This window comes from Mus caroli, chromosome 5 (genome assembly GCF_900094665.2).
Source record: "Mus caroli chromosome 5, CAROLI_EIJ_v1.1, whole genome shotgun sequence".
Taxonomy (NCBI): Eukaryota; Metazoa; Chordata; class Mammalia; order Rodentia; family Muridae; genus Mus; species Mus caroli.
The window spans coordinates 114453428-114476160 of record NC_034574.1 but is presented as its reverse complement, the minus strand read 5'-3'; the positions used below and the strand labels follow the sequence as shown (position 1 = coordinate 114476160).

Below are 22733 nucleotides of genomic sequence, written 5' to 3'. Positions count from 1 at the left end.
AGGGCATGTCTGTCATACCCTGAGGGATTCTGGGAGAACCTTATGGCCAGGTCCACTTTGATGTTAGTCACCGAAGCCATTTATCTCACCCAGGGTTTGAGATTTAACAGTAATTTAAAAAAAAAAAAAAAGCACAACATGGTCTAGCTTTTTCATGATTCTACAGGTGTGTGTGTGCGAATTTGTATACATGGATAGGCCACTGACCAACCTATCTTCATTCATCATTCGCTTTCCCCCTCTCCCCCCACCCCCAACCCGATTTGGGCATCCTCCTTGCCTCCCCAGTACTGGCAAGTAGTCCACACCCAGCCTGTTTTTTGTCTGTCTTTTGAAGACCCTCATTGACTGTGAATAGCCTAGAACTCACTCTGTAGACCAGGCTGGCCTTGAACTCAGGTTCGCCACCCTTGGCCTTGGGAGTGGTGTGATTAAAGACGTGCTTTCCCCCTTGGGTGCTAAGGATGGAACTTAGATGTGGTAGGTACTAGTTCCAGGAACACAGTATGTGGATGAGGTTTGGCTTCCAACTCAGAGACCAGCCTGCCAGTTTTTCCAGCTAGCACTGGGATTGAAGGTCCTGTGTTGGGTCACACAGCCTACTGGCCACGATCCCTCTGTCGTCTCCAATAAGGAATTCCTTCGAGCCTTTATCCCTGTGCTGAAGACAATCAGAACCTGCCATAAGCTAGTCCTTGTAAACGGGACAGCGCAGCCTGGTCTTGTCACCCCCCTGCCTCATGCTGAAATTAGGCCTGTGCCACCTACCACACTTGACCAAAAAGCACGAAGGCGAACAGGCCTTTTCCCCAACCTCCTGCGACATGGGAGGTCACATTGCCTAAGTGTCCCCGCGGGCCTGACCAGAGCTGCAACCGGGGGTCTACAAGGGCAGGATAGCGACTACCAGTGACAAACAGCTGACTAACCGAGGGAGGCGGCGGGTCTCAAGAGACCGCAGGACGGCCCAGCGCAGGGAAGGCAGGGACGCCGCCACGTCTTCTTCCGAGGCGAGAGAAAAGACAACGAGGGGAAGGGTCGAAGCGGCGCTTCGCGCGAGAACGCAGCAAAACCCGGCCTAGCCGAGCGGCGCCAAGTGCGCGTGCGCGGCAGGCCTGCCGCGCCCCGCCTCCCGTCCCGCCTGCCTACCACGCGTGCGCAGCCGCTCCCTCTCTCTGCCCCGCCCCTCTGCCGCCCCTTCCTTCCACCCCGGAGGCGGCCATAGCATCTCGCTGTGGCGGTGGCCTCGTGCGCTCATGCGCGCCGCCGGCAGGACGGCCCTCCTCGTGATGTGACCGCCCACTCGGAGCGCTCCGCCTGAAGCTTGCCAGTCTGTCTCTCCCGCTCCCACCATCCGGCGTGATGGCCGCCGCCGCCAGGGTGCCTGGCGCTGCTTCTCTCTCCCCACTGCTGTCCGTGCTCCTGGGCCTGCTGCTCCTCTTTGCTCCGCACGGCGGCAGCGGCCTGCACACGAAGGGCGCCCTTCCCTTGGACACAGTCACTTTCTACAAGGTAATGAGGGCGGGGGGCGAGGGGGGTCGTGTGCAGGTGCAGATAGACGCCCGTGGCAGCGCGAGCCCACGGGGACGTTGGGCCCCGATGGGTGGCAGCAGCAGGCAGTCCTTGGGGACCATCCCTAGACGCCCCACCATCCTTTAGGCCCAGTGTCGACAGAGCAGGGGCGCACCCTGACCACCCGGCATCCTTGCAGCCCCGGTACTCGCTACATCTGTTTTTTTTTTTTTTTTTAACAAAAAGCTACCAAAGCGCAGTCAAAGGGAACCAAGTGTCCCTTTCCCTTCATCAACAGAGGAAAAAGATAATGACAGGAAAGATCCAATCCACGAGTCACAAGTGGAAGACCGGAGGGCGGGGCGAGGTCGACGCTCCTAGGCTCTCCGATGGAGTGGAGATGGCCGAGGGAACTGGGTTAGCATGCCAGTCTGCTCCTCGGAGGATAGATTGTAGCGTTCTTGGGCATATGCAAACGGGGTTCAGACCGCACACGGCCCCCCTACAAAGTGCAAGGGTTAAAAAGGTTGCAGGTCTCCTACCTGTAGAGAGCATCTTGGGGGAGTGGAGAACGAAATGAACAAAACCCGGTCAAGGTATGAAAGAAACTACACTACCCTCAGCAATTTTATTTATTTTAAAACAAAAATTGGTTTCGAAGACTGGGCAAATGGACGGTAGAAATGTTGCCGGCTGAGTGCAGTGGCCTCTGTGGACACAGTTCTTCGTGCATGTCTCTAGTTACCAGAATCTTCTTAGTTCCTCTATTGGGCTGGCTCAGCGCGGAGAGACGTGGTCATTTTCTTATTGTATCAGAATGAGGAACTGAAAACGCAGAAGGGGACTCTAAAGGCGCCTATGTGGAGGGGTTGGACAGGGCTGTTTTGGAAAGGGTTGCTGTTAGGACCCCCTACACGTGTAACCCATTCAAGTTTTTTATTAAAAAAAAAATTAAGCATCTTATTAGTCATCCATTCAACCTATATAGCAGCCTAGTAATACCACAGCCCAAGTGTGAATAAAAAGGACATTTTGCACCATGGGTTTAGTCAGTTGCTGCTTCTCCATCTTTAAGGACCTGCCCTGAGGGTGTCATCTCCCTCCCCTCAACCCCACAGGCCACCAGGCAGCACCATGAGATTCTACTTAATACAGTAGCAAGCCCTATAGGGAACGTCCCTTATTCCATCTCATTTCCTAGTCATTTGTTCCCTTTTCAAATCATCTCCAGGCAACACAAGCCTTCTCTGACTACCCCTAGCTCACAGCTGTTAGTCCATCCGCTGTGGCCGTTCCTTGTGACTGGAACATTCTTTGCCATCTTTGGAATAGGTTACTTCTCATGGCTCTGTCTTAGGTTAAATGTTAACTTCTCTCGTCCCCTCGCTTTCTCAGTTGCCCAGACTGACCTGTTGCTCTCTTTGGTACCTGCGAGGGCACTCCTTGCCATTTTCAGCTTCTCATTCATATTTCATAGACAATGACATGTTTATGAAGTACCTGATATGATTTTTATTTTTTGGTCTGGTTTTTTTTTTTTTTTTTTGAAACAGGGCTTTTCTTTGTAACTTTGGCCGTCCTGGAACTACCTCTGTAGAGCAGACGGGCCTCGAACTTAGAGAGCTCTGCCTGCCTCTGCCACTCTCCCTAGTGCTGGGTTTGAAGGTGTGTGCCACCAATGCCCTGAGGTACCTGAGGTATTTTTCTGACTCTCCACAGCATACCAAATGAGTTGCATTCCCGTGAGTGAACAGGTGTCCTCTCCAGTCTCTTCCAAACTGTTCTCTCTTAAAAGACAAAGGGCGCCTCCTGGTGTTATGTCCAGGAATCTTGTTACATGCCTCGCCTTTCAGTGATCTCCAACTTAAAAAAGAAAACTGTTTCCTCATGGCTCTTTCCGACCATCACTAGAAGGCTCCATCAGAGAGGCCCAGTGTTGGTCACTGCTGTGTCCATTTAGAATGGTGTCTGGGGCGTGATGGGCTCTTAGCAGATTCTTTTTCAGTGAATACAAAATTTCAGCCAGTCATGGTGTCACACTGGGGAGGGAGAGACAGAAAGGTCAAAAGTTCAAGGCCAGTCTAGGAAACTTAATGACCATGTCTTAAAGCCAGTGGAGGGCCCGTGAGATGGTTCAGCAAGCTTCCACCAAGCCTGGTGGCCAGAGTTCAATCCTCTGGACCTACGTGGTCAGGGGAAAGAACAGACCCCCACAAATTATCCTCTGACCTCAATCATCCCATGGCACCCACACACGTAAACACACGTACAGAACACCACTACTACCTCCCATTAGCCATAATCTCCTTTCTACTTCAGTGTCCAACCATCCTGTGGTTACAGATGTATGCCCCTGGGTAGGGATTCTGTGCTGGGCTTTTGATGCACCACCCTGCTTCAACCCGCCCTGACTCGACACCATGCAGTGTCAGCTCTCTAAGAAGCCTAGAGTTGTGTTCATTCCTCAGAGTGCCTGCCACCTGCCAGACATGGGGGCTTGAGAAGTGCACTAGAACACAGTCCTTATTCTTAGAAATACACATCTTAGTGGAAAGCACAGGAAATAACAATACGGTTTCTGAGCGAGATGGGAGGAGAGCGTTAAGAGAATGAAGCGATAGGTGACTAGCATAGTTCTGTCCACTAGAAGGGAAAATAGCTGAGTCTTGAGTGATAGAGGAAGCCAGAAGAGAACCCAGGAAGGAGCCTCCAGGCAGAAACAAGGCCAGCTGGGCCACAGGGATATGCTCTGGTTTATATTTTCAGTCTCTCCTGCTGCTGGGCCCTTAGAGCTCTGGACTTTTTGTGTCAGAGACCTGTTCCCATGGCTTCTGTCTTTCATGTCCCCAGGCAGTGTTATCCTTAAAAATGAAAAACCAAGGAGATGGCAAAAATAAGGTTTTTTGGTGGTTTTTTTTTTTTTTTTTTTTTTTTTTTTTTGGTTTTTCGAGACAGGGTTTCTCTGAATAGCTGTCCTGGAACTCACTTTGTAGACCAGGCTGGCCTCGAACTCAGAAATTCACCTGCCTCTGCCTCCTGAGTCCTGGGATTAAAGGCGTGCGGCACCATGCCCGGCATTAAGTTCTTTTAATCTACAGTATTTGCCTGTGACAAAAATGACAATTTGGGACCACTGCATTACAGGCATGAAGGGCTGGAGGTGGCCGCTGGAGAGAGGGCTCAGTGGTTAACAGCAAACACTGTTCTTGCAGAGGATGTGAGCTCAGTTCCTGGCACCCATGTCAGGTGGCTCAGAGCTGCCTGTGACTCTAGCTCCAGGGGGAATCAAGCACCCCCTTCTGGCCTCCTCTGGTACCTGTACTCATGCACACAGCCACACATGCACATAGAATTAAAAGTAATTGTTTTTTTTTTTTTTTTTNGNTTTNTTTNTTTNTTTNTTNTTATATGTAAGTACACTGTAGCTGTCTTCAGACACACCAGAAGAGGGCGTCAGATCTCATTACGGATGGTTGTGAGCCACCATGTGGTTGCTGGGATTTGAACTCTGGACCTTCGGAAGAGCAGTCGGGTGCGCCATCTCACCCGCCCAAAAGTAATTGTTTTAAAGTTGAAGATGAGAAGGCAAAACTCCTGTCCAAAACCAGCTGGCATCAAATCTGTGTGCTCAAGCAAAACACATGTGTGAACATTCAGGGCAGTGCTATCTACAATAATAAGGGGAAGAAACAACTCAAGCAGCTATTACTTGATAGTGTGGTTTACTTGGAGGGAAAAATATCCAGCATGCTAAGCAAGGTGTGCTGACATACACATGAGCACTTGGGAAACGAGACAAATTAGCCTCAATTAAATAGACCCTGACTCCAAAAGAAGGGGGGGGGGGAGGCTTTAAGTACTGTCACGTGTTATAAAGTGAACAAGTTTTTAAAACATGGTAGCAAAGAAATGAGACACAGAAGGCTGTGGTTCTGAATAGACAAAGGAGAGATGGGGTACAAGGATGGTAAGGAACGTTCAGTGGGTATAGGTATCCATCAGGGTTAGTTCTTGGGAGCTGACCTACATCGTGCGCCATGTGCTGGCTGGGACTATAGACAAACACCATTATACTTGGCTAAACTGAAGTCATTCAGATTGTGAACTATGTCATAAAAAATTCTGGCCTCAGGCTCAATGGGTCAGCGGTTAAAAGCACCAGCTACTCTTCCAGAGGTCCTGAGTCTCTCATAGTGGATTACAGCCATCTGAAATGACTTTAGATGCCCTCTTCTGGTGTGCAGATTTACATGCAGATAGAGCACTCAAACATAAAACAAATCTTTTTTAAAAAAATTCTGGCCTGGACAATTTAAGACACAAGTAGCAAAAAGGTACTGTGGTACTGTGGTCTTAGGAGCATTGACGGAAGTCTGACCTCTACAGCCTGAGTGGTCTGGACACCTTAATGTGGCTGTTTGCTTTTAGCAGATTTGTAATTTGGTGTGTACTGAGGACCTCCTGAGATGGCAGACCTATCGGGAGCTTGCATGGGTCTCCTTGCATTTGAGGGAAAGGTTTATGAACAACTGTCTTGTCTTGTTTCTCTGTGTAGACCAGGCTGTCCCGGAACTCAGAGGTCCACCTACCCCTGCTTCCTGGGTGCTGGATTAAAGGCGTGCACCACCACTTCTGCGACAGTCTTTTGCTAGTGGGAACTTATACCCAGTGTGACAGTAAAGAAAGCAAGTCCTAAGCTTTAAGGGAATTAGCCTAGGACAGCTTCTCCTGTGTAGGCTTGCTTTCCCTGTGTCTCTTAAACAGGGGCCCCTTGGGAAAGGGGGTTGGCCTTCAACGTCCCTAAACACCCGACTCGCTCAGCTCTGTGCACCCTCAGGTCATTCCCAAAAGCAAGTTCGTCTTGGTGAAGTTCGACACCCAGTACCCCTATGGAGAGAAGCAAGATGAGTTCAAGCGTCTGGCTGAGAACTCAGCCTCCAGCGAGGATCTCTTGGTGGCAGAGGTGGGGATCTCAGGTATGGACAAGTCCAGGATAACTGGGGACGGGGACTAAATAACTCTGAACCATTTCCCTGAGGAAGCTGGCTTTGTGGTCTGTTGGGACCAGGTGCCTGCAGCAAGCTGCGCTCTAGCAGGTGCTGACCCAGAGCAGCCTACAGATGATGCCTAGAGAGAGCGAGTGCCCCTCTACCAAACCCTCACCTGTCCCACAGAAAACTGTTCCCTCAGAACCACATCCCTCCATGTAAGGCAAGGACAGGAGTGTCTTCCTCTTGTTCTTGTCTTCCTTTCAGTTTCTGTGCCAGTGTTGGATTGTGGTGGTTAGCTGGAATGAGCCCGAGCCACCACTAATTGAAGGGCAGTTTCTACAATTGTGGTGGTCACCAGCATCTAGTGGTGACAGCTCAGAGATCCGAAGACACCAGATTTCAGTCTTGTCTGGACTGTTACCTGAGGACTAAGATCACCTCAGCTGGGAGGCCTGCAGCTCCAGGACCTTCCCTGTGTCCTCCCAACTGTGGACTGGTGGCAGTAGAGCTAGCTGGCTAGCACACTTCTCCAGGGCAGCTAGACAGTTGTCTCAAGTTCCAGTCAGTTCCCTCAGAGCTTGGTGAAGAGTAACTGCATTGATCCTGTGTCTACTCTGGGCCAGACCACTGCGGCTTTCCACGAGTTTTGATGATACCTCTGTGAAGGAAGTAGTATGGGACTGTACCCTGCATCACAGACCTATGGCCTGATCCTTAAGACTTGATGGGGGGGCAGTTAAATGCCAGACCTAGGGGCCTGGAGAGATAGCTTAGCAGTTAAGGGCACTGACTGCTCTTCCAGAGGACCTGGGTTCAGTTCTCAGAACCCACATGGTGGCTCACAAATGTCTGCAATCTGTTTTCAAGTTGAAACCCTCACACAAATATACATGCAGAGAAAACACTGATGTATAGAAAAATAAATCATTAAAAGAAAGAGGGGCTGATGAGATGGCTCAGTGGCTAAGAACACTGACTGCTCTTCTGAAGGTCCTGAGTTCAGATCCCACTAACCACATGGTGACTCACAACCACCCTTAATGAGATCTGATGCCCTCTTCTGGTGTGTCTGAAGACAGCTACAGTGTACGTATGTATAATAATAAACCAAAAAAAAAAAAAAAGAGAGAGAGAGATTTAGTACTTTCACTTTGCCTGGAGACTACTACTCTGTCTTTTCTTGTTTCTCTGTGTAGACCAGGCTGTCCTGGAACTCAGAGATGGGTTCCAGCTACCACCATGTATGTATTTAACACTTCACCCTTCCACATGCTTCCTCAGTGGTATCCCTGCAGTGTCACAGAGCTTGACTGGGCCCTCACACCCACAGTTTCTGGCAAGTACTGGACACGGTATTCAGAAGATATCCCCCCGCCAAAAAAAACAACCACCAACCAAAACACCCAAAGGAAGATAAGCATCACTGAACGGCAGAGTAAAGCCATACAGCTAAGGAAAAGAACTCGAACCCAGGTCTCCGGCAAAGCTTCACATTCAACTACACCTTAGCTTTGAGTTTGCTCCTTCCTCATGTCTGCTTTCTGTCCACAGACTATGGCGACAAGCTGAACATGGAGCTGAGTGAGAAGTACAAGCTGGACAAGGAGAGCTACCCAGTCTTCTACCTCTTCCGGGACGGGGACTTGGAGAACCCTGTGCTGTACAGTGGGGCAGTTAAGGTTGGAGCCATCCAGCGCTGGCTAAAGGGGCAGGGGGTCTACCTGGGCATGCCTGGGTGCCTGCCTGCATACGATGCCCTGGCAGGCGAGTTTATCAAGGCCTCCAGCGTAGAGGCCCGACAGGCCATTTTGAAACAGGGACAGGATGGCCTCCTAAGTGTGAAGGAAACAGAGAAGAAGTGGGCTAGCCAGTACCTGAAGATCATGGGGAAGATCCTGGACCAAGGTGAGGACTTTCCAGCCTCAGAGATGGCCCGGATCGGTAAGCTGATAGAGAACAAGATGAGTGACAGCAAGAAAGAAGAGCTGCAGAAGAGCTTAAACATCCTGACTGCCTTCCGGAAGAAGGGGGCTGAGAAGGAGGAGCTGTGACCGGGCACAAGGGTTCCCCAGGGTTTGCCGGGGGCAGGAAAGGAGAGCTAGCTACCTGCCGGCTGTGTGACCCCTGTGGGGTGAAAGGGGCAGTGGAGCAAAGCAGGCCTGAGCCAAAAGCCTGTGCCTCGAGTGTGCCTAGACATTGATGCTGCTGAGAGCATACTTAGGACACCCCCAGAGCCAGTCTGTGGGGAGCCTGTGTGCTCAGTCAAGATGGCAGTGAGATCCCCCCACCGCCCCCCCCAGGAGTCGGTGCTACAGAGGGAGGTGCTGCTGCCCAGGTCCTTGACGAGTGTAATTCTCATCAAATAAAAGTCTGTTTTGGTTAGATGGTTTTCTTTTTAGATAATACTTTTAGCCTATGATCAGAGTTCAGCTTTGAGTGTAAGCTGCTGTTGTGCACTCTATTCTGCAAGACCCTTCCTTAGGTCTTATGTTTCCATGGCCGCCCATGTATGGTGAGATACAGGGTGCAGTCTATACTCAGACCTTATGTGAACAAGCAACAGGGTATCATGTTTCATATCTCTATAGAGCAAGCAAATTCTTTTACTAATGTACTGTTTTTAGAATTTATACAACGAAAGCCAATGTGGTGACATCTCTGTTTTGAGCACTAGTGGGGTAGGTACAAGGATTGGGAGTCAAGGTCAGCTTCAGTGATCTGAGGACCAGCCTGTGCTACCTAAGACTGTGTCAAAAACAAAAATCACATGAGCATTCATTCCAGTTCCAACATGTAAAATATAAGTTACTCTCCCACAAAAATCACTTGCTATAAACTCCCAGCTTTTGATCCACCCGCCAGGTAGGGACTGGAACTCCTCAGCAGATACAAGTGTGCTCGACACAGTTGGCAGAAGTGTGAGCCATTCAAGCTCCTCCACTTCCCCCAGACTGCCATTCAAAGTGACCTGGAAACAAAGCAGATGAAACCCCGTGCACACTGTAGCGGAGGCCATCAATGTGAACCATCTGTGCAAGAGTGGCCCATGTCCAGGGTGCACAGGATTTACACCTCAGGAATATATGTGATACCTAAAGACTAGTATTTTAATCTTCAATTTTTTATTTTCGGTTTTTCAAGACAGGATTTCTCTGTGTAGCCCTGGCTGTCCTGGAACTCTCTCTGTAGACTAGGTTGGCCCCGAACTCAGAAATTCCAACTGCTTCTGCCTCCCAAGTGCTGGGATTAAAGGCATGCGCCACCACTGCCCGGCTAATCTTCAGTTTTTGTTTTTTTTTTTAAATTTCTGTGTCTTGAGTGTTGCTTGCCTACATGTTTGTATATCCAGTGTCCTTGCAGTGCCTATAGAGGCCAGAAGAGGGTGCTGTATTCTCTGGAACTAAAGTAGTAGATGGTTGTGAGCCACTTTGTAGGCGCTAGAAGAGTCCTCCAGGACTTCTAACTGCTGAGCCATCTCTCTAGCTGCTAATATTTTAATTTTTAGTTTAATTTTAGTTGTAGTCTATTTTAGACTCTCTTTAGGTGCTTCAGAAGCACACAGACTCGCCTTAGCTGTTCTGGTTTGTATATGTATCTAGGCCAGGCTAAATCTAAACAACAAAGTAGTCTCTTCCAGTCTCTTCTTTTTTGAGATAGAACAGGACCTTGGCAGTCTACCCCTGAGCCCTGACAGGATGGCTTGGGCTCACTGTAGCCATTTCTAACTTCAAGAGCTTGGGAGCAGAAAGACTTAAGTTACTATGACTCCTATCTTGAGCTGAATGTGTTTAAGGGATTTGCATATGTCACGGCAATGCAGTCTCCACGTATTCTGCAGGCAGATGATCATGTCCAGCAGCACTGGGACAGGGCAGTCACCTGGCTCTCATAGTGGCTGCCTAGAGTCCTCCTTAGGATTAAACAGCCAGGCAGCAGTGGCACATGCCTTAATCCCAGCACTTGAGAGGCAGAGGCAGGTGGATTTCTGAGTTGGAGGCCAGACTAGTCTACAGAATTAGTTCCAGGACAGCCAGGGCTACACAGAGAAACCCTGTCTCGAAAAACTAAAAAAAAAAAAAAAAAAAAAAAAGGTTAAGCAGCTACATACAGCTTAAGGGAATTCCTCAGTAGCCCGAACCAGTATACACTGGATCTAATATAAAGAATTTTATTCTAAAGAATCTGCAATTTTTTCAAATAGTGTAAAGAGGCCCTTTCTAATTCAGGAGTAAAAATGCCATTGAAAATAGGGTAGAGTAGGGCAGGACAAGAAACCCAAGACTGTACAGGGAAGCCCTAAGTCCGTCCTGTCTTGAAAAAAAGGATCTCAGTGTTAACTCTTAATGGGACTCATGCAATGTTTGTGGGACACAGAGAAGCTAGAGTTGAATAAAGCTGTATCCCTCCTCTTCCCCCCAGAACATAATGTGCTGTGCGTAACCCCAAATAACGTGTAATTATATGACTTGTCCCATGTTTGGCAACAAGGCAGTAATCAGATTTGCACCGTGTCAGGAAGGTTAAGAACAGGCGAGCACTCATCTTTTTCCTGCTAAGGGCATGTACTATCAGGACAAAGAGGAAAGCAGCTCCCACTTCCACCGTGTTAGCGGACTGCCTGAATGAAACCTTGGGGTGCTTTGCTATGAGGGGCCTTTGCCCCCGACTCATTCAGATCTGCACACATTCTGACATACGTCGGCACACAGCTTCCAGTAGGACCTAGGGGCTCAGCAACGAACATATGGCCCATGACACCTGCTCAGATTCACCCGTTAGTTAATAATGGGAGTGTGCAACATCTGTTATGTTCTGACCTTTAATCTTTTGGGGTTTGTTTATTTTCATTTATTTGTTTTAATCAGTGTCTAGTAGCTGAGCATGGTTCTGACCTGATCCTCTTGCCTCCACCTCTTTAAAGCTGAATCTACAGGAGTGCCCCATGCTAGCCCATATTTAGGGCTACTAGTACAGAACTGAGATGAGGTACACTGTTTTGGAAGCTCTAACTTTTAAGACTGAACAAAAACGAAACAGGAAAAAGTGCCAACTTAAAATAAAAACATTTATGTAAATTAGCCTGTCCAGTTAAAGCTGATTTCCTGCCTGCACTTAGTTCTCAAGAGCAGAATTCCCATACCAATAAATCACATAAAAAAGTAGGAAGAGTCTCAACAAACCTGCAGATAAATTGAACCCCTTTTTGTATTGAAAAAGTTGAAATGAAAGACATATACAGTTTGAATGTGGTGACTGCAAAATATAATGCAATTTCGAACAGTTAAGATTATGAAAATATACAAAGTCGGCGGCAGCACACCTAGGTTTGTGCACTCTCCATCATGTGGAGACTACAGAGGACCGTCCGCCCACAGCAAAGTAGTAACCGACCATTCCTGCTTTGCAAAGTCTTGACTTAGGATCTCAGTAGTATAAAAAGCAGTGATTTTTTTTTTCAGTCTGTAAACAGTAGTCGTGGTTTTTGTTGTTTTTTAAATATCAATTTACCACACAAAAACAAAACAGAACAAAACCCATATAAACCACAGCAGCAGCAGCAGCAGCAGCAGCAGCACTGGGCCTTGAGCACTCTCCTTAGATGCTAGTGACATACAGGCGTGGGGAGAGGAGGCGTTCACTCAGTAAGAATATAGATATATATATATACTTTAACTGTACACAATGTATAGTGCATGACAGCTTCCAAAAGAATAAACGGATAAAAGATAGTGGCCATTTCATAATTTCACTCTTTTTACAGTTATCTCAAAATGTAAGAATTAGATCTGATTGAAATGCTACATTTAGTAAGAAAATCAGCAAGTAACAGAGGAAGTGTAACCCCAACATGACATTATTCGTCAACAAGACCAGTGGAGGCCCTACATGTTAGAGCAGGAGACTGACAGGATAGACCATTAGAGGAAGGAGCTATGCCTGAGGGTCATAGCCAGCCCATGCAGTCCATACGGACCATGGTCAGCTGACAGAGCTTGATTTAGAGCATGTGTGACCGTGAACACACAGCACAATTTGAATATCCCAAGAAACATTATTCCAGGAGCCAGGGCAGTGCAAGCAAATGCCCACCCAGTCCCATGGGAAACAGGCCACAACTACAGAACAGTACCACAAGGTGGTGTTCGAGGCAAGTCAAAATCAGGGTCTTCAACCCATCTTATTCAAAAAGGCCCTTTCTTTGGGGATGGAGCACGTGATACTCTGATGCAACCATGGTGTAGGCTCCAGCACATCCTACAGGTAAGAAAGTAGTTTGCACACATTTCCTTACAAGTAAATTAGTTAACCACTATGCTGCCTTGTGAATCCCAGACAGTCACGATAAAGGATGCAATGCTGTGCTGGAGCACAAAGACCAATCCTCACCAAGTCATCTTTCACCTTACAGTTACACTCAGGAATAAAGTGACAGGGAACAAGAACAGAAGTGAGAGAGGAGATTCAGACACAAAACAGTCATGAAAGCGCTGTCGGAGCTCGGCATGACATAATCAAGAGCAATTTCATCTTCTTGCAGACCAGCCTCTTAAGCTGGAGGCTTAGGGACCAGACCACCAACCTTAGGTGAACAACATGAATACACCTGATGCAGTTCTTAAGTGTCAACAAAACACAAACATCAGGCCCATTATAAAACATACCTTTTTCAACCTAAAACTTAAAACCTAGGTTAAACCCATATACAATTCCTTCCGTCCCAAAGCTCCCCCGTTAAAAGCACTAGAGTAGTAAATCTGTTTCCAAGCATATTTATGCATATGCGTATCTGTGTGTGACTCATGAATCGGCTGCACAATGTGACTTAACAACGACGACACAAATATCAGACTCGCCTGCACACACCATGTACAACCTCTTCCAACAGCTCTTCCACCTTTCCCAGAAGAGCAGCGGGGCTCAGTCTCAGCAGCTTACGAAGCTCACGGTGGGCTGTGCTCAGATTTCCTCCTCAAAGTGGGCAGAACTCAGACTTCCTCACTGCCCTAAGGCTGAGCTCTCCCAGGAGTGGGGCTGGGGATGTCTTGGCTGCTGGGACTATGAAGCCAAAACTGAGCACCTGTGTCATGTGCGGTGCCCTGTGGTGGCACGAACTCAGCCACATCTCCCTTGAGCCTCTGTGGGCCCATCCCGGTTCTGTGGGACGGCACAAGGAACCTGCCACTAAGGGAAGGGTCCGGCTCCCGGGTCTCCTACACCTGCTTTTGCCTCATACGGCTACAGTACCCAACCCAAACTCCCACTGCATGATGACAAAGCAGCCCACCTGCTCTGAGGTCGATGCTATACTTATTCTCTATTGCTGCTTGTATAGAAATGACCGCCCCAGCCATTCCTGGTGCTGGGAGTGAGGTGGGGTGCTCTTGTTGCTGTCCTGTATGTATGGACAGGTATAAAGAGTGGTAAACCCAGATGAGGGTCCTGCTTCTGGTTTATATACAATAATTTAATTTGTTGTATATATTTAATACCTCAAAAATTAATTCACGACCAAAGTCCTTCATGCATTGTGAGGAAGTTCTGGATTGGAACAATGCCAGCCAGATGTTGTGTTTGCTGGGGAAGGTGCTGTCATCTTCTGCTGCGGAACCTTCGGTGCCTATGGTTCAGAATTCCTTAAATTTTTAGTTTCTTTGTAGTCTCAAGTCTTTTTCTCAGCAGCTCCCCCGTCTCCAGAAGTGAGTGCAGGTAACTGCTCTGGACTTTCCCCTGCACAGTCCTTGAAAATTTTCTTTCTTCCTACAAAACAAACAAGTAGTCTGCTCAAAAATCAGTCGCTCAGTTTATAGTGACCTCACGCACACCACCAATGGCATTTTCAGTTCATAAAGATTATGGAAGGGGAAAGCCATTTCTGGCATCAAGTGACTCATGTAAGGCACACATGGCACAGGCTGTGATCAACAGGTGTGTACCCCAGACCAAGAAAAATGTGAGTCTTCCCAAGTAGCTCAGACACAGAGCTATTTTATGACAAGCTGGGTATAAGTGAAATAAATCTGTGATGAACTGGGCATTAGCTGACCCTCAGGAGAAAGTTTCCACCTGTGCACAATCCTCGCTGCCTGCCACCATCCATCTCTTACCGTAGAGATACAGGTCTCCTCTAACGTGAGCTCCTCAAGTCTAAGTGCAATTAGATGGGCTTCAAGTCCTTTAATGTGATCCACAGCATTGGAAATTACAGTCTCAAGTCCAGTAACGTAGTCTTGGAAACTGGTGAAGATTGGAGGCTGGGGAAGAAGATGACAAAGCTGTTATCAGCTTCCCAAACAACCCATTTTTCTAGCATGGTATGATAACTTCCTAGCATTCAGTGTCTGATGCTGTGAGCACAGGGATGAATGGATACACTTTGGAGAAACCCATTAGCTGCTAACTTAGCTCCTGGGACACACTGCACTGTTCTTTCAGTGGACCTAGGGAAGGATCTTCATGTTACTGTAAGGATGAACCTGGGAAGCGGTGGCAGGGACAATGTAAGTTGAGAGACAGCTGCCTTACATAGTGAGACTGTCTTAAAACCAACACATACTTGTGTCCCAGTTACTGGGGAGGCCGAGGATCAAGAGTCAGGACAAGCCCAGGCAACACAGCACAGCCCTTAAAGGAAAGGCTGCAGCAAATGTGCCTCAGAGACCTGACAGCTCTAAGAATGTGTAGGGAACAGGGGAAGGCAAGGCAATCGGGCCGGGTCAGGCGGTCGGCTGCTCTTTGTCATTACCATAATGATGCTCATTTCTTTTTTCTTCTTTTTCTTTTTCTGGATATTTAATTTGTAGGGTCGCAAGACACTTTCACAGTAACTGGACACCCAAAGGACGACAGAAACAGTCTGAAAGAGGAAGTTTGCAAGGTCATCAGCACAAGGTACACTAAGGCATCTGCACAACAGCCAGAGACGCCAACCAGTGACCATGGAAAGGGATAAGCCAACCAGGATGGCAGCTGTGACTATGCGCAAGCACAAACACTTCTTCCTTGGAAGGTATCCCCTATGCATCTGTCCCAGTTTGCTGCTCTAACAGCTGACCGCATTGTCCTTCCTCCTGGCTCTCCCTCTGCTAGTCTCCATTTCCTTCCCTTCCCTAAGGAGAGGGAGGATATGTGTGTCCCTTTGCTAAGTGGAAAGCCCACATCCCAGCATGTGGGAGCTCTCCACAAAGCAGTTAGTGGCTGTGTGTCCTGAGCATCCAGCTGGCTCCTATCCCACACTGTGGTACGGTATGTGTGTGCTCATTGACTACTCAACACCACTGGCTGGGGGAACACTCTGCACTGAAGAGGGCTGTCTGCTCTTACAGAAGACCTAGGTTCAGTGCCCAGCACCCACATGGCAGCTCTGGCCTTCTGCAGGTACTTGTATGCAAGGTAGACACGAACTCACACAGGAACACAATATACACATAAATCTAAACAACAACAGAAAGAATCTGACTAAAATCAAGAGTCCTGCTGCTGTCAGGGTGCTGGCATATGCCCATGACTCCTAGGAGGCTGCAGCTGAGTCCAGAGTTCAAGGCCAGTCTCGATTACACACGAACTAACACTTTCAAAAATGACAAAAATGGCATCTAGTGTCCTAAACAATCAGTGACAAGCTGCAGGTGTAAAGCCCATGCTCTGCTGCGGAGAAGAGGCAACAAGCCAGGCCCTCAGCAGGAGGAAGACACACCTCAACGAAGAAGACCAGATTCTCTAGGACTGCAGGCTGGGTCTTCACATTGCCATCTGTAACTTCTAAGAGGTCACCTTTACATGTGCTGAAGACACCTGAGGGGGAGAAAAGGTTTTATGCTATTATTCTCTGTAAGTTTTGATGCTTTTAGAATGTAGAATCTAAAATAACTAACATAAAAACTTAATTCAAGCCAGGTCTGCCTGGTAGCACTGGAAGTCAGAGGCGTGGAAGATCTGTAAGTTTGAGGCCAGCCTGGTCTACATACTAAGTTCCAAGCTGCCTAGAGCTACAAAATGGGACCTCCATCTCAAAACAAAAACAACAAAAAAACCAAACAAATTAAAGCTCCAGTGAATAGGAGTGGAGCTGAGCACCAGTGCTTGCCTGGCCTGCTCTCAGTTTCAGACACCGTCCTCAGAACCATCAGAAAACAAAAGATAAAACTTCCCTCACACAAAGCGTCAAGGCATATAAAGTAACTAGTCTTAACAATTAACGTGCTATAGTCGACAAAATATGAAAAGTAGTCTTAAAAATTATAGCCGGGCAGTGGTGGCGCACGCCTTTAATCCCAGCACTTGGGAAGCAGAGGCAGGCGGATTTCTGAGTTCGAGGCCAGCCTGGTCTACAGAGTGAGTTCCAGGACAGCCAAGGCTACACAGAGAAACCCTGTCTGGAAAACCAAAAAACCAAAAAAAAAAAAAAAAAAAAAAAAAAAACCCACAAAAAAAGCATGCTAGCCATCAGCTAAGAGATCTGAAGTACAGGCTATCATAACTACAGACTGGGTGGTTTAGCAGCCCTGTGCCACTGTGACCTAAAAGGCTCAGAAGACCACCAGAGGAGAGCATCTGCATGGGGCTGGAAAGAGGGCCTGGTTAATGAAGTGCTGGGATCACCAGCAGCCACATGAACGTGAGGCACAGCAGAGTCTCTGGGCCAGCACTAGACTAGTCAGACCAATGCACTGCGGGTTCAGTGAGTCGCCTCGCGCCGGGTCGGAGAATAAGGTGGAGCGAGGTAAGAGGTACATTCAATCTCCAGCCTCTGCACATTCATGACACCCTCCCACACACCCACCTCTCTCACCTCCACAAACACGCTCGCCCATGTCAACTGAGACTATTCACTTCATACTGTTAAGACTGGCCAACTGAGTCCACGGAAGCTCACACCCACTACCATCCCATTTATGCTCATTTCCAAGTCCTGCTGTACTAAGTTTAACTCTCAGGCACAATGCTGTTGCATGCCTGTAATGCTAGGGTAAAGGAGGAGGGTCATCAGGCCACAAGCACCTGGGCTGCACAGGACGTGTGAGCTAAGTCTGGAACATACATGAAGACCATCTACACACAAAAACAACTACCTTTAACTTTAAAGATGAAAAAATAATTTTTAAAATTAAAAAGAAAAGCTTATTATTTCCAAACCCTTCCATATATATTTATATACCCTGAGCTCCTGTCAGACACACAAGCACAATTCAGGAATCGACAATAAAAACTCACCTTTCAATAGCTCTAGTAAAGACGTAAGACCACTTTCTATTCGCTCCTGGATATCCACTGTACCCTCTGAAATGAAAAACAAGCAATCAACATTGGGTTGGGAATTTTTTGTTTTGTTTTTTAAAGAAAAAGCAACAAACTAGGCATGATTGCATAGAGTTGTGATCCCAGCGCCCAGCACACTTCGGCAACCAGACTGAGTTCGAGCCCAGCCCACAAGCTATGCTGAAAAAAACCTGTGGGCTGGGAAAGCCACTGTCACCAAAGCCGAGTTTGATCCCCCAGATCCAGTTGTTGGTAAAAGGAGAGTGAGTGCTGTGGTACACACAGACTAAGTAAGCAAACACACAAATGACAAATACCTACAGCAGCAAGCCCGGAGAGATAGCTCGGCATATTCCCAGCACACATTTCAGGATGTTCATAATGGCCTGGATCCCCAACTCCAACCCAGCTGACAACTCTGGTCTCCATAGGCACCTGCCCTCCCCTGCACACCCCGAGACACACACACACACACACCCCAAAAAGTTGGTGCTGGAGAGAGAACTCAGTACTGGCTGCTGTGGTAGAAGAACCAGGTTCAATTCCTATTACCCTCAAGGTGACTCACAACTATAACTCCAGTCTAGAGGATATGACCCTCCCTACTCTGGCCCAGAGGGCTCCAGACATGCACATTATGCATAGAAATGCACACAGGCAAAATAGCCATACACATACTAAAATAAAATAAATTGAAGTAGTAAGAATCTGAAAAGGTGCAACAGTTAACTCAATTCTAACAAGTAGTCATAGCAGGGCCTTTTCCCTGAGATGCACACATTTAATCCCACGATTGAAAGACACAGAGGCAGAAAGGCAGAGCTGTCAATGGAGGAGGGACACTGGCTGCTGCTCTGGACACAGACTGTCTCAGGCTCTCCAGCAGGACTTGCCAGTTATGCTGCCTGAACTGCAGATCCATCAGCATGCAGGAATGCAGCTGGGGCTCAACATATGAGTCTGTCTGGTTCCCCGTAAGTTTAGCGTTTAGCATTTCTGGCACTTACTACATTCTTAATCATAAAGGTCCAGTAAACACGGGCCCCTGCATGCATACTTACCTAAGCCACTGGTGTCAAGCTCATACACGTCACTGACCAGATGGAAGGACTGGACCTGGCACTGACAGCAGCCAGAACTGAAGAACCTGCTCATCCTGGTAGGAACAGGCCCAAGGAAGGGGTACTGGAAAAAGACAGAAAACCAAAGTATGAAACAGGGCTTATAAGTGCTGAATAAAACAGAAATCCATCCATCAGGAAGCCAGCAACTGACTCCCATAGTACCAAGGAAAAGGCCATATGTATTAGTGGAGCAGGGTGGTGTGTTCCCGTGGTCCCAACACTGAGGCAGGAAGACTTCAAATTTAAGGCCATCCAGAACTATACACCAAGAACCCATCTCAAAGGGAAAAAAGGGAAAGAAAAAGCCCTCCAACAGCTGCTGTTTAGCTTTTCCTGACGAATGGGTTTAGACAGAGCAATACCCAACCAAGACTGTCCATCCCTCCTTCTCTGTTACACCCACAGTTGGTGGGATAATTATTGCGCCTCCAACAGCAAATACTTATTGATAATACCTGAATTTCCTTCTCAATAAACCGCTTCCCCATCTCCACGGCCACCTCTAGCTGTTGGAGGAGCAAACGAAGGATGTCGATCCGGGAGGACACACCGTTCTCTGACATCTTCTCTGAGTTCTTGGGCTCCACAGGGTGGGTAAGACTTGGAAGTCCACTGATCAGCCTCAACGTTAAGGAGCGAATTCTTAACCACATGGTCTCCTCCTCCAAGGAGAGTTTCTTATGCTCTTCAGAAACATTCCTTAAACAGAAACATCCCCAGACCGTCCATTTTACTCAGCCTGCTGCCTCCAAAGCTTTGAGCCTTTGGTTTCCCCCTATCAGGATACCTCAGTACAGTTTCTGCCTTCACCTGGGGCTCAGTGCAAGCCTCTGATTACCACCTGCCTCACAACAAAAGGCTGTGCACGGCAGCCTGTAGAGGTCCTTTCCCCACGAGGAATGTGTGCTCTGAGGATTAAAACATGAATGATACAAAAAGTTCAGACGCCAGACAATCGGGGTAGGTGGTAAAAGTGCCAAGTTACTCAAACACGCAGGAGTCCACAGGCTCCCACAGAGCCTCAGATCTCTCCATATACAAGTATACGAGCGCAGGACTGCACTGGGGCTCAGCTCAATGGCACAGGACACCTTCACCCTTTGTAAGGCGTGGGCTCAATTCCAAGTAGAAACAAAAAATACACAAAATCCTAAATTGGTGGCAACACTTGCACCATCTCTTTTTGAGGCACAGTCTCTTTAGATCCAGTGGCCTCTCTCTTCTTGAGAAAGGAACGGATGGCACCGGGCCGACCTGTCTTAACTGTGAGCCACATTTCTTTTTTTTTTTTTTTTTTTGGTTTTTCGAGACAGGGTTTCTCTGTATAGTCCTGGCTATCCTGGAACTCACTTTGTAGACCAGGCTGGCCTCGAACNGGAACTCACTTTGTAGACCAGGCTGGCCTCGAACTCAGAAATCCGCCTGCCTCTGCCTCCCAAGTGCTGGGATTAAAGGCGTGCGCCACCACCGCCCGGCTGCCACATTTCTTTAGTGATAAATAAATGCTGCAGTGTGCTGCAGAAGGACCATTGCACGGTTAGCCGTGAGAACACATCATTAGTACTGGTGACAGAGCCGCCTGCTAAACACCTTGTACCCTCGTCACCCAGTTGCCCTGGCAGAAACAGCACACACTGCGCAATATCACCCTTTCCTCCTGACTACTGCTTCTGCTCCTGGATGGAGGGAAGAGAAACCAGCGCCCCAGACTTTCCCTGGCCCTCCACATACTCTTGGTTGGGATGAGCTGTAGTGGTGCAGTATAGCAACTACACACTGCCTTGCAGGTCTTTCTGCCAGCTTACTCAGTGTAATTTTGATAAGCTACAAATCAGTGTGTGCAAAGCCCTCATACACAGGTCTTACATGTTTGTGCCCTAACTTCCTAGGCAGACAGGTTGAATTTTAACCCCCCCTCTAGAAGGCTATAAATTTTACACGTCACCTAAATACAAGGCAGTAACCAATCCCTACAGAGCCTTGCTGCCCGCAGCCATCCCTTCATCTCTGCTAGAAGAGAAGCTGTAGTTAGAGCCTCACCTGCGTAGTTCCTAGTTACCCCGAGAACGTCAATCCAAACGAGGAAACTGAGACGGCCATATAGCCCAAGATGGCCCAAATTTGCTATAAAAGATGACCTTGAACTCCTGACCCATCTGCATCTCTGCCTCCCAAGTCCTGGACTCTAACATAGCAGAGTGACACTGTATCAGGTTCCACAACTAGCAGACACCGTCTCAGCCTGGTCAGAAAGTCTGTGGCCAGGAGTCCTTTTAATTTCCATTCTTGAACTGGAGAGAGCAGTGTTAAAATGAAAACTTCTTTATTTTGTGTTTGTAGGTTATGGAGGCCTTCCATCAGGAAGATCTCAAGAACTGAACTCGGGTTAATGGCGAGCCCTTCCCCCACTGCCCCACTGAGCTGTTGGTCCCTCTGACTCTTCTGAAGACTGTGCTTCTCATCTGTGTGACCAGAGGCCACTCTAGAGGATAACAATCTGCAGGCTGCCCGAGCAGGTGGGAAAGAGCAAAGCGGAGGCAGCTCTCGCAGTGGCTGATGAGCTGCTTCCAAAAAATGACAGAACCGTCCCAGAAAGTTTGGTTTTCTCTCACTGACACTGGGCCTCTTATAACACAGGCCTTGAACTTGCTGTGTAGCTGAGAATGTTTTTGAACTCCCGATCCACCTGCCTCAACTCTCAAAAGTGCTGGGATCACTGGTGGGCATCAACATGCCAGGCTCTGAGGAAAGTTTTAAACAAAACTGCTGCTAAAACATACTCGGGAAACAGGCCACGCAGAGGCCTGGCTCAACTACATGATGCAAAGAGGGCAGAACGGCAGCACATGGCATGTCTGTCAGTGTGTCGTGCCTGGGCTATTCATGTCTGCATGTGGCTTAGAATAAGACATCAGTTGTTAAGTATTTTTACCTTTTTGTTTCCTGAAATGAGATCACACTGTGTAGCCCTGGCTGTCCTGACTGCCCTGGCTGTCCTGACTGCCCTGGCCTCAGAGTTCTGGCCTGCCTCTGCCTCCAGGCAACAACCATACCTGGCTAATATACTTATCTTCTGTATTGCTCAAAAAACAATAATAAATTTGTACTTATGTATACATACATATATTCACACACCACATATATGCAGACACAGACACCAATTTGTCAATTTGCCATAACCCTTTCAAAACTAACAGAGATTAAAAGCATTTATATATGCAAGGTTGAGATGTTAGGAAAGCCAAAATCACTGAAGATGTCTCGCCTTCCTCTCCAGAGCCTAAGGACTGCATCTTGGTGAAGCTTGTCTCCCTCCACTTAGAGCTCATACAGCACGCCAAGGACAGACCCAGCTTGGCAGTCCAGCACAGAGAGGGATGGGCTGTGTCCCTGCTCTCTGATTCCAACGGTGAACACATGTTTGTGTATAAAGGAATCTTCCTAACATTTTGGATTCACCGTTTGACTGTTCACTGCTGAGTTCCTCTTACCTGTCTTTTGGATCCCAACTGAAGAAAACATCCAAGTCTCTGTTGTCTCGCAAATCTTCCCATGGAACATCATCTTCCTCTGGCCTCAGATTCATTGATTTGATACTTTCTGCCAAGCTAATTGATCTGTAATACAGAAGGTTTGCTTAGACTTGGGGGCAGGGAGGAGAGATAAGTGCAAGACTATGTATACCTAGAGAGACCAGAGGTCTACACCAGGTGTTCTCCTCTGTCTCTATCTACCTTGTGTTTTGAGACAGGTTTCTCCCTGAACCTGGACCTCACCATGTGGCTCGGCTGGCTGGCCAGTGAGCCCCAGAGAACCTCCTGTGAGCACCAGGCTGCAGGCATGCACTACC

At 47.9% G+C, this 22733-nt stretch overlaps 2 protein-coding genes across 2 annotated transcripts in view; one reads left to right on the top strand and one right to left on the bottom strand.

Moving 5' to 3' along the window:
- Positions 1 to 1192: 1192 nt before the first annotated feature.
- On the top strand, positions 1193 to 8885 carry Erp29 (endoplasmic reticulum protein 29). Its single transcript, XM_021162637.2, has 3 exons — positions 1193 to 1512; positions 6350 to 6488; positions 8055 to 8885. Exons 1-3 carry the CDS (start codon positions 1363 to 1365, stop codon positions 8552 to 8554), a joined length of 789 nt encoding a protein of 262 aa, XP_021018296.1. The 5' UTR covers positions 1193 to 1362; the 3' UTR covers positions 8555 to 8885.
- A 2664-nt stretch (positions 8886 to 11549) lies between these two features.
- Naa25 (N(alpha)-acetyltransferase 25, NatB auxiliary subunit) overlaps positions 11550 to 22733 on the bottom strand; it is a 46292-nt gene continuing 35108 nt past the window's right edge. The window contains exons 17-24 of the mRNA XM_021161999.2: positions 22375 to 22500; positions 19339 to 19582; positions 18821 to 18944; positions 17715 to 17780; positions 16198 to 16295; positions 15247 to 15357; positions 14609 to 14755; positions 11550 to 14261 (exon numbers count right to left, since the gene is read on the bottom strand). Of these exons, the coding sequence (XP_021017658.1) occupies positions 14139 to 14261; positions 14609 to 14755; positions 15247 to 15357; positions 16198 to 16295; positions 17715 to 17780; positions 18821 to 18944; positions 19339 to 19582; positions 22375 to 22500 (1039 nt within the window). The 3' untranslated portion in view covers positions 11550 to 14138. The remainder of the gene's footprint in view (positions 14262 to 14608; positions 14756 to 15246; positions 15358 to 16197; positions 16296 to 17714; positions 17781 to 18820; positions 18945 to 19338; positions 19583 to 22374; positions 22501 to 22733) is intronic.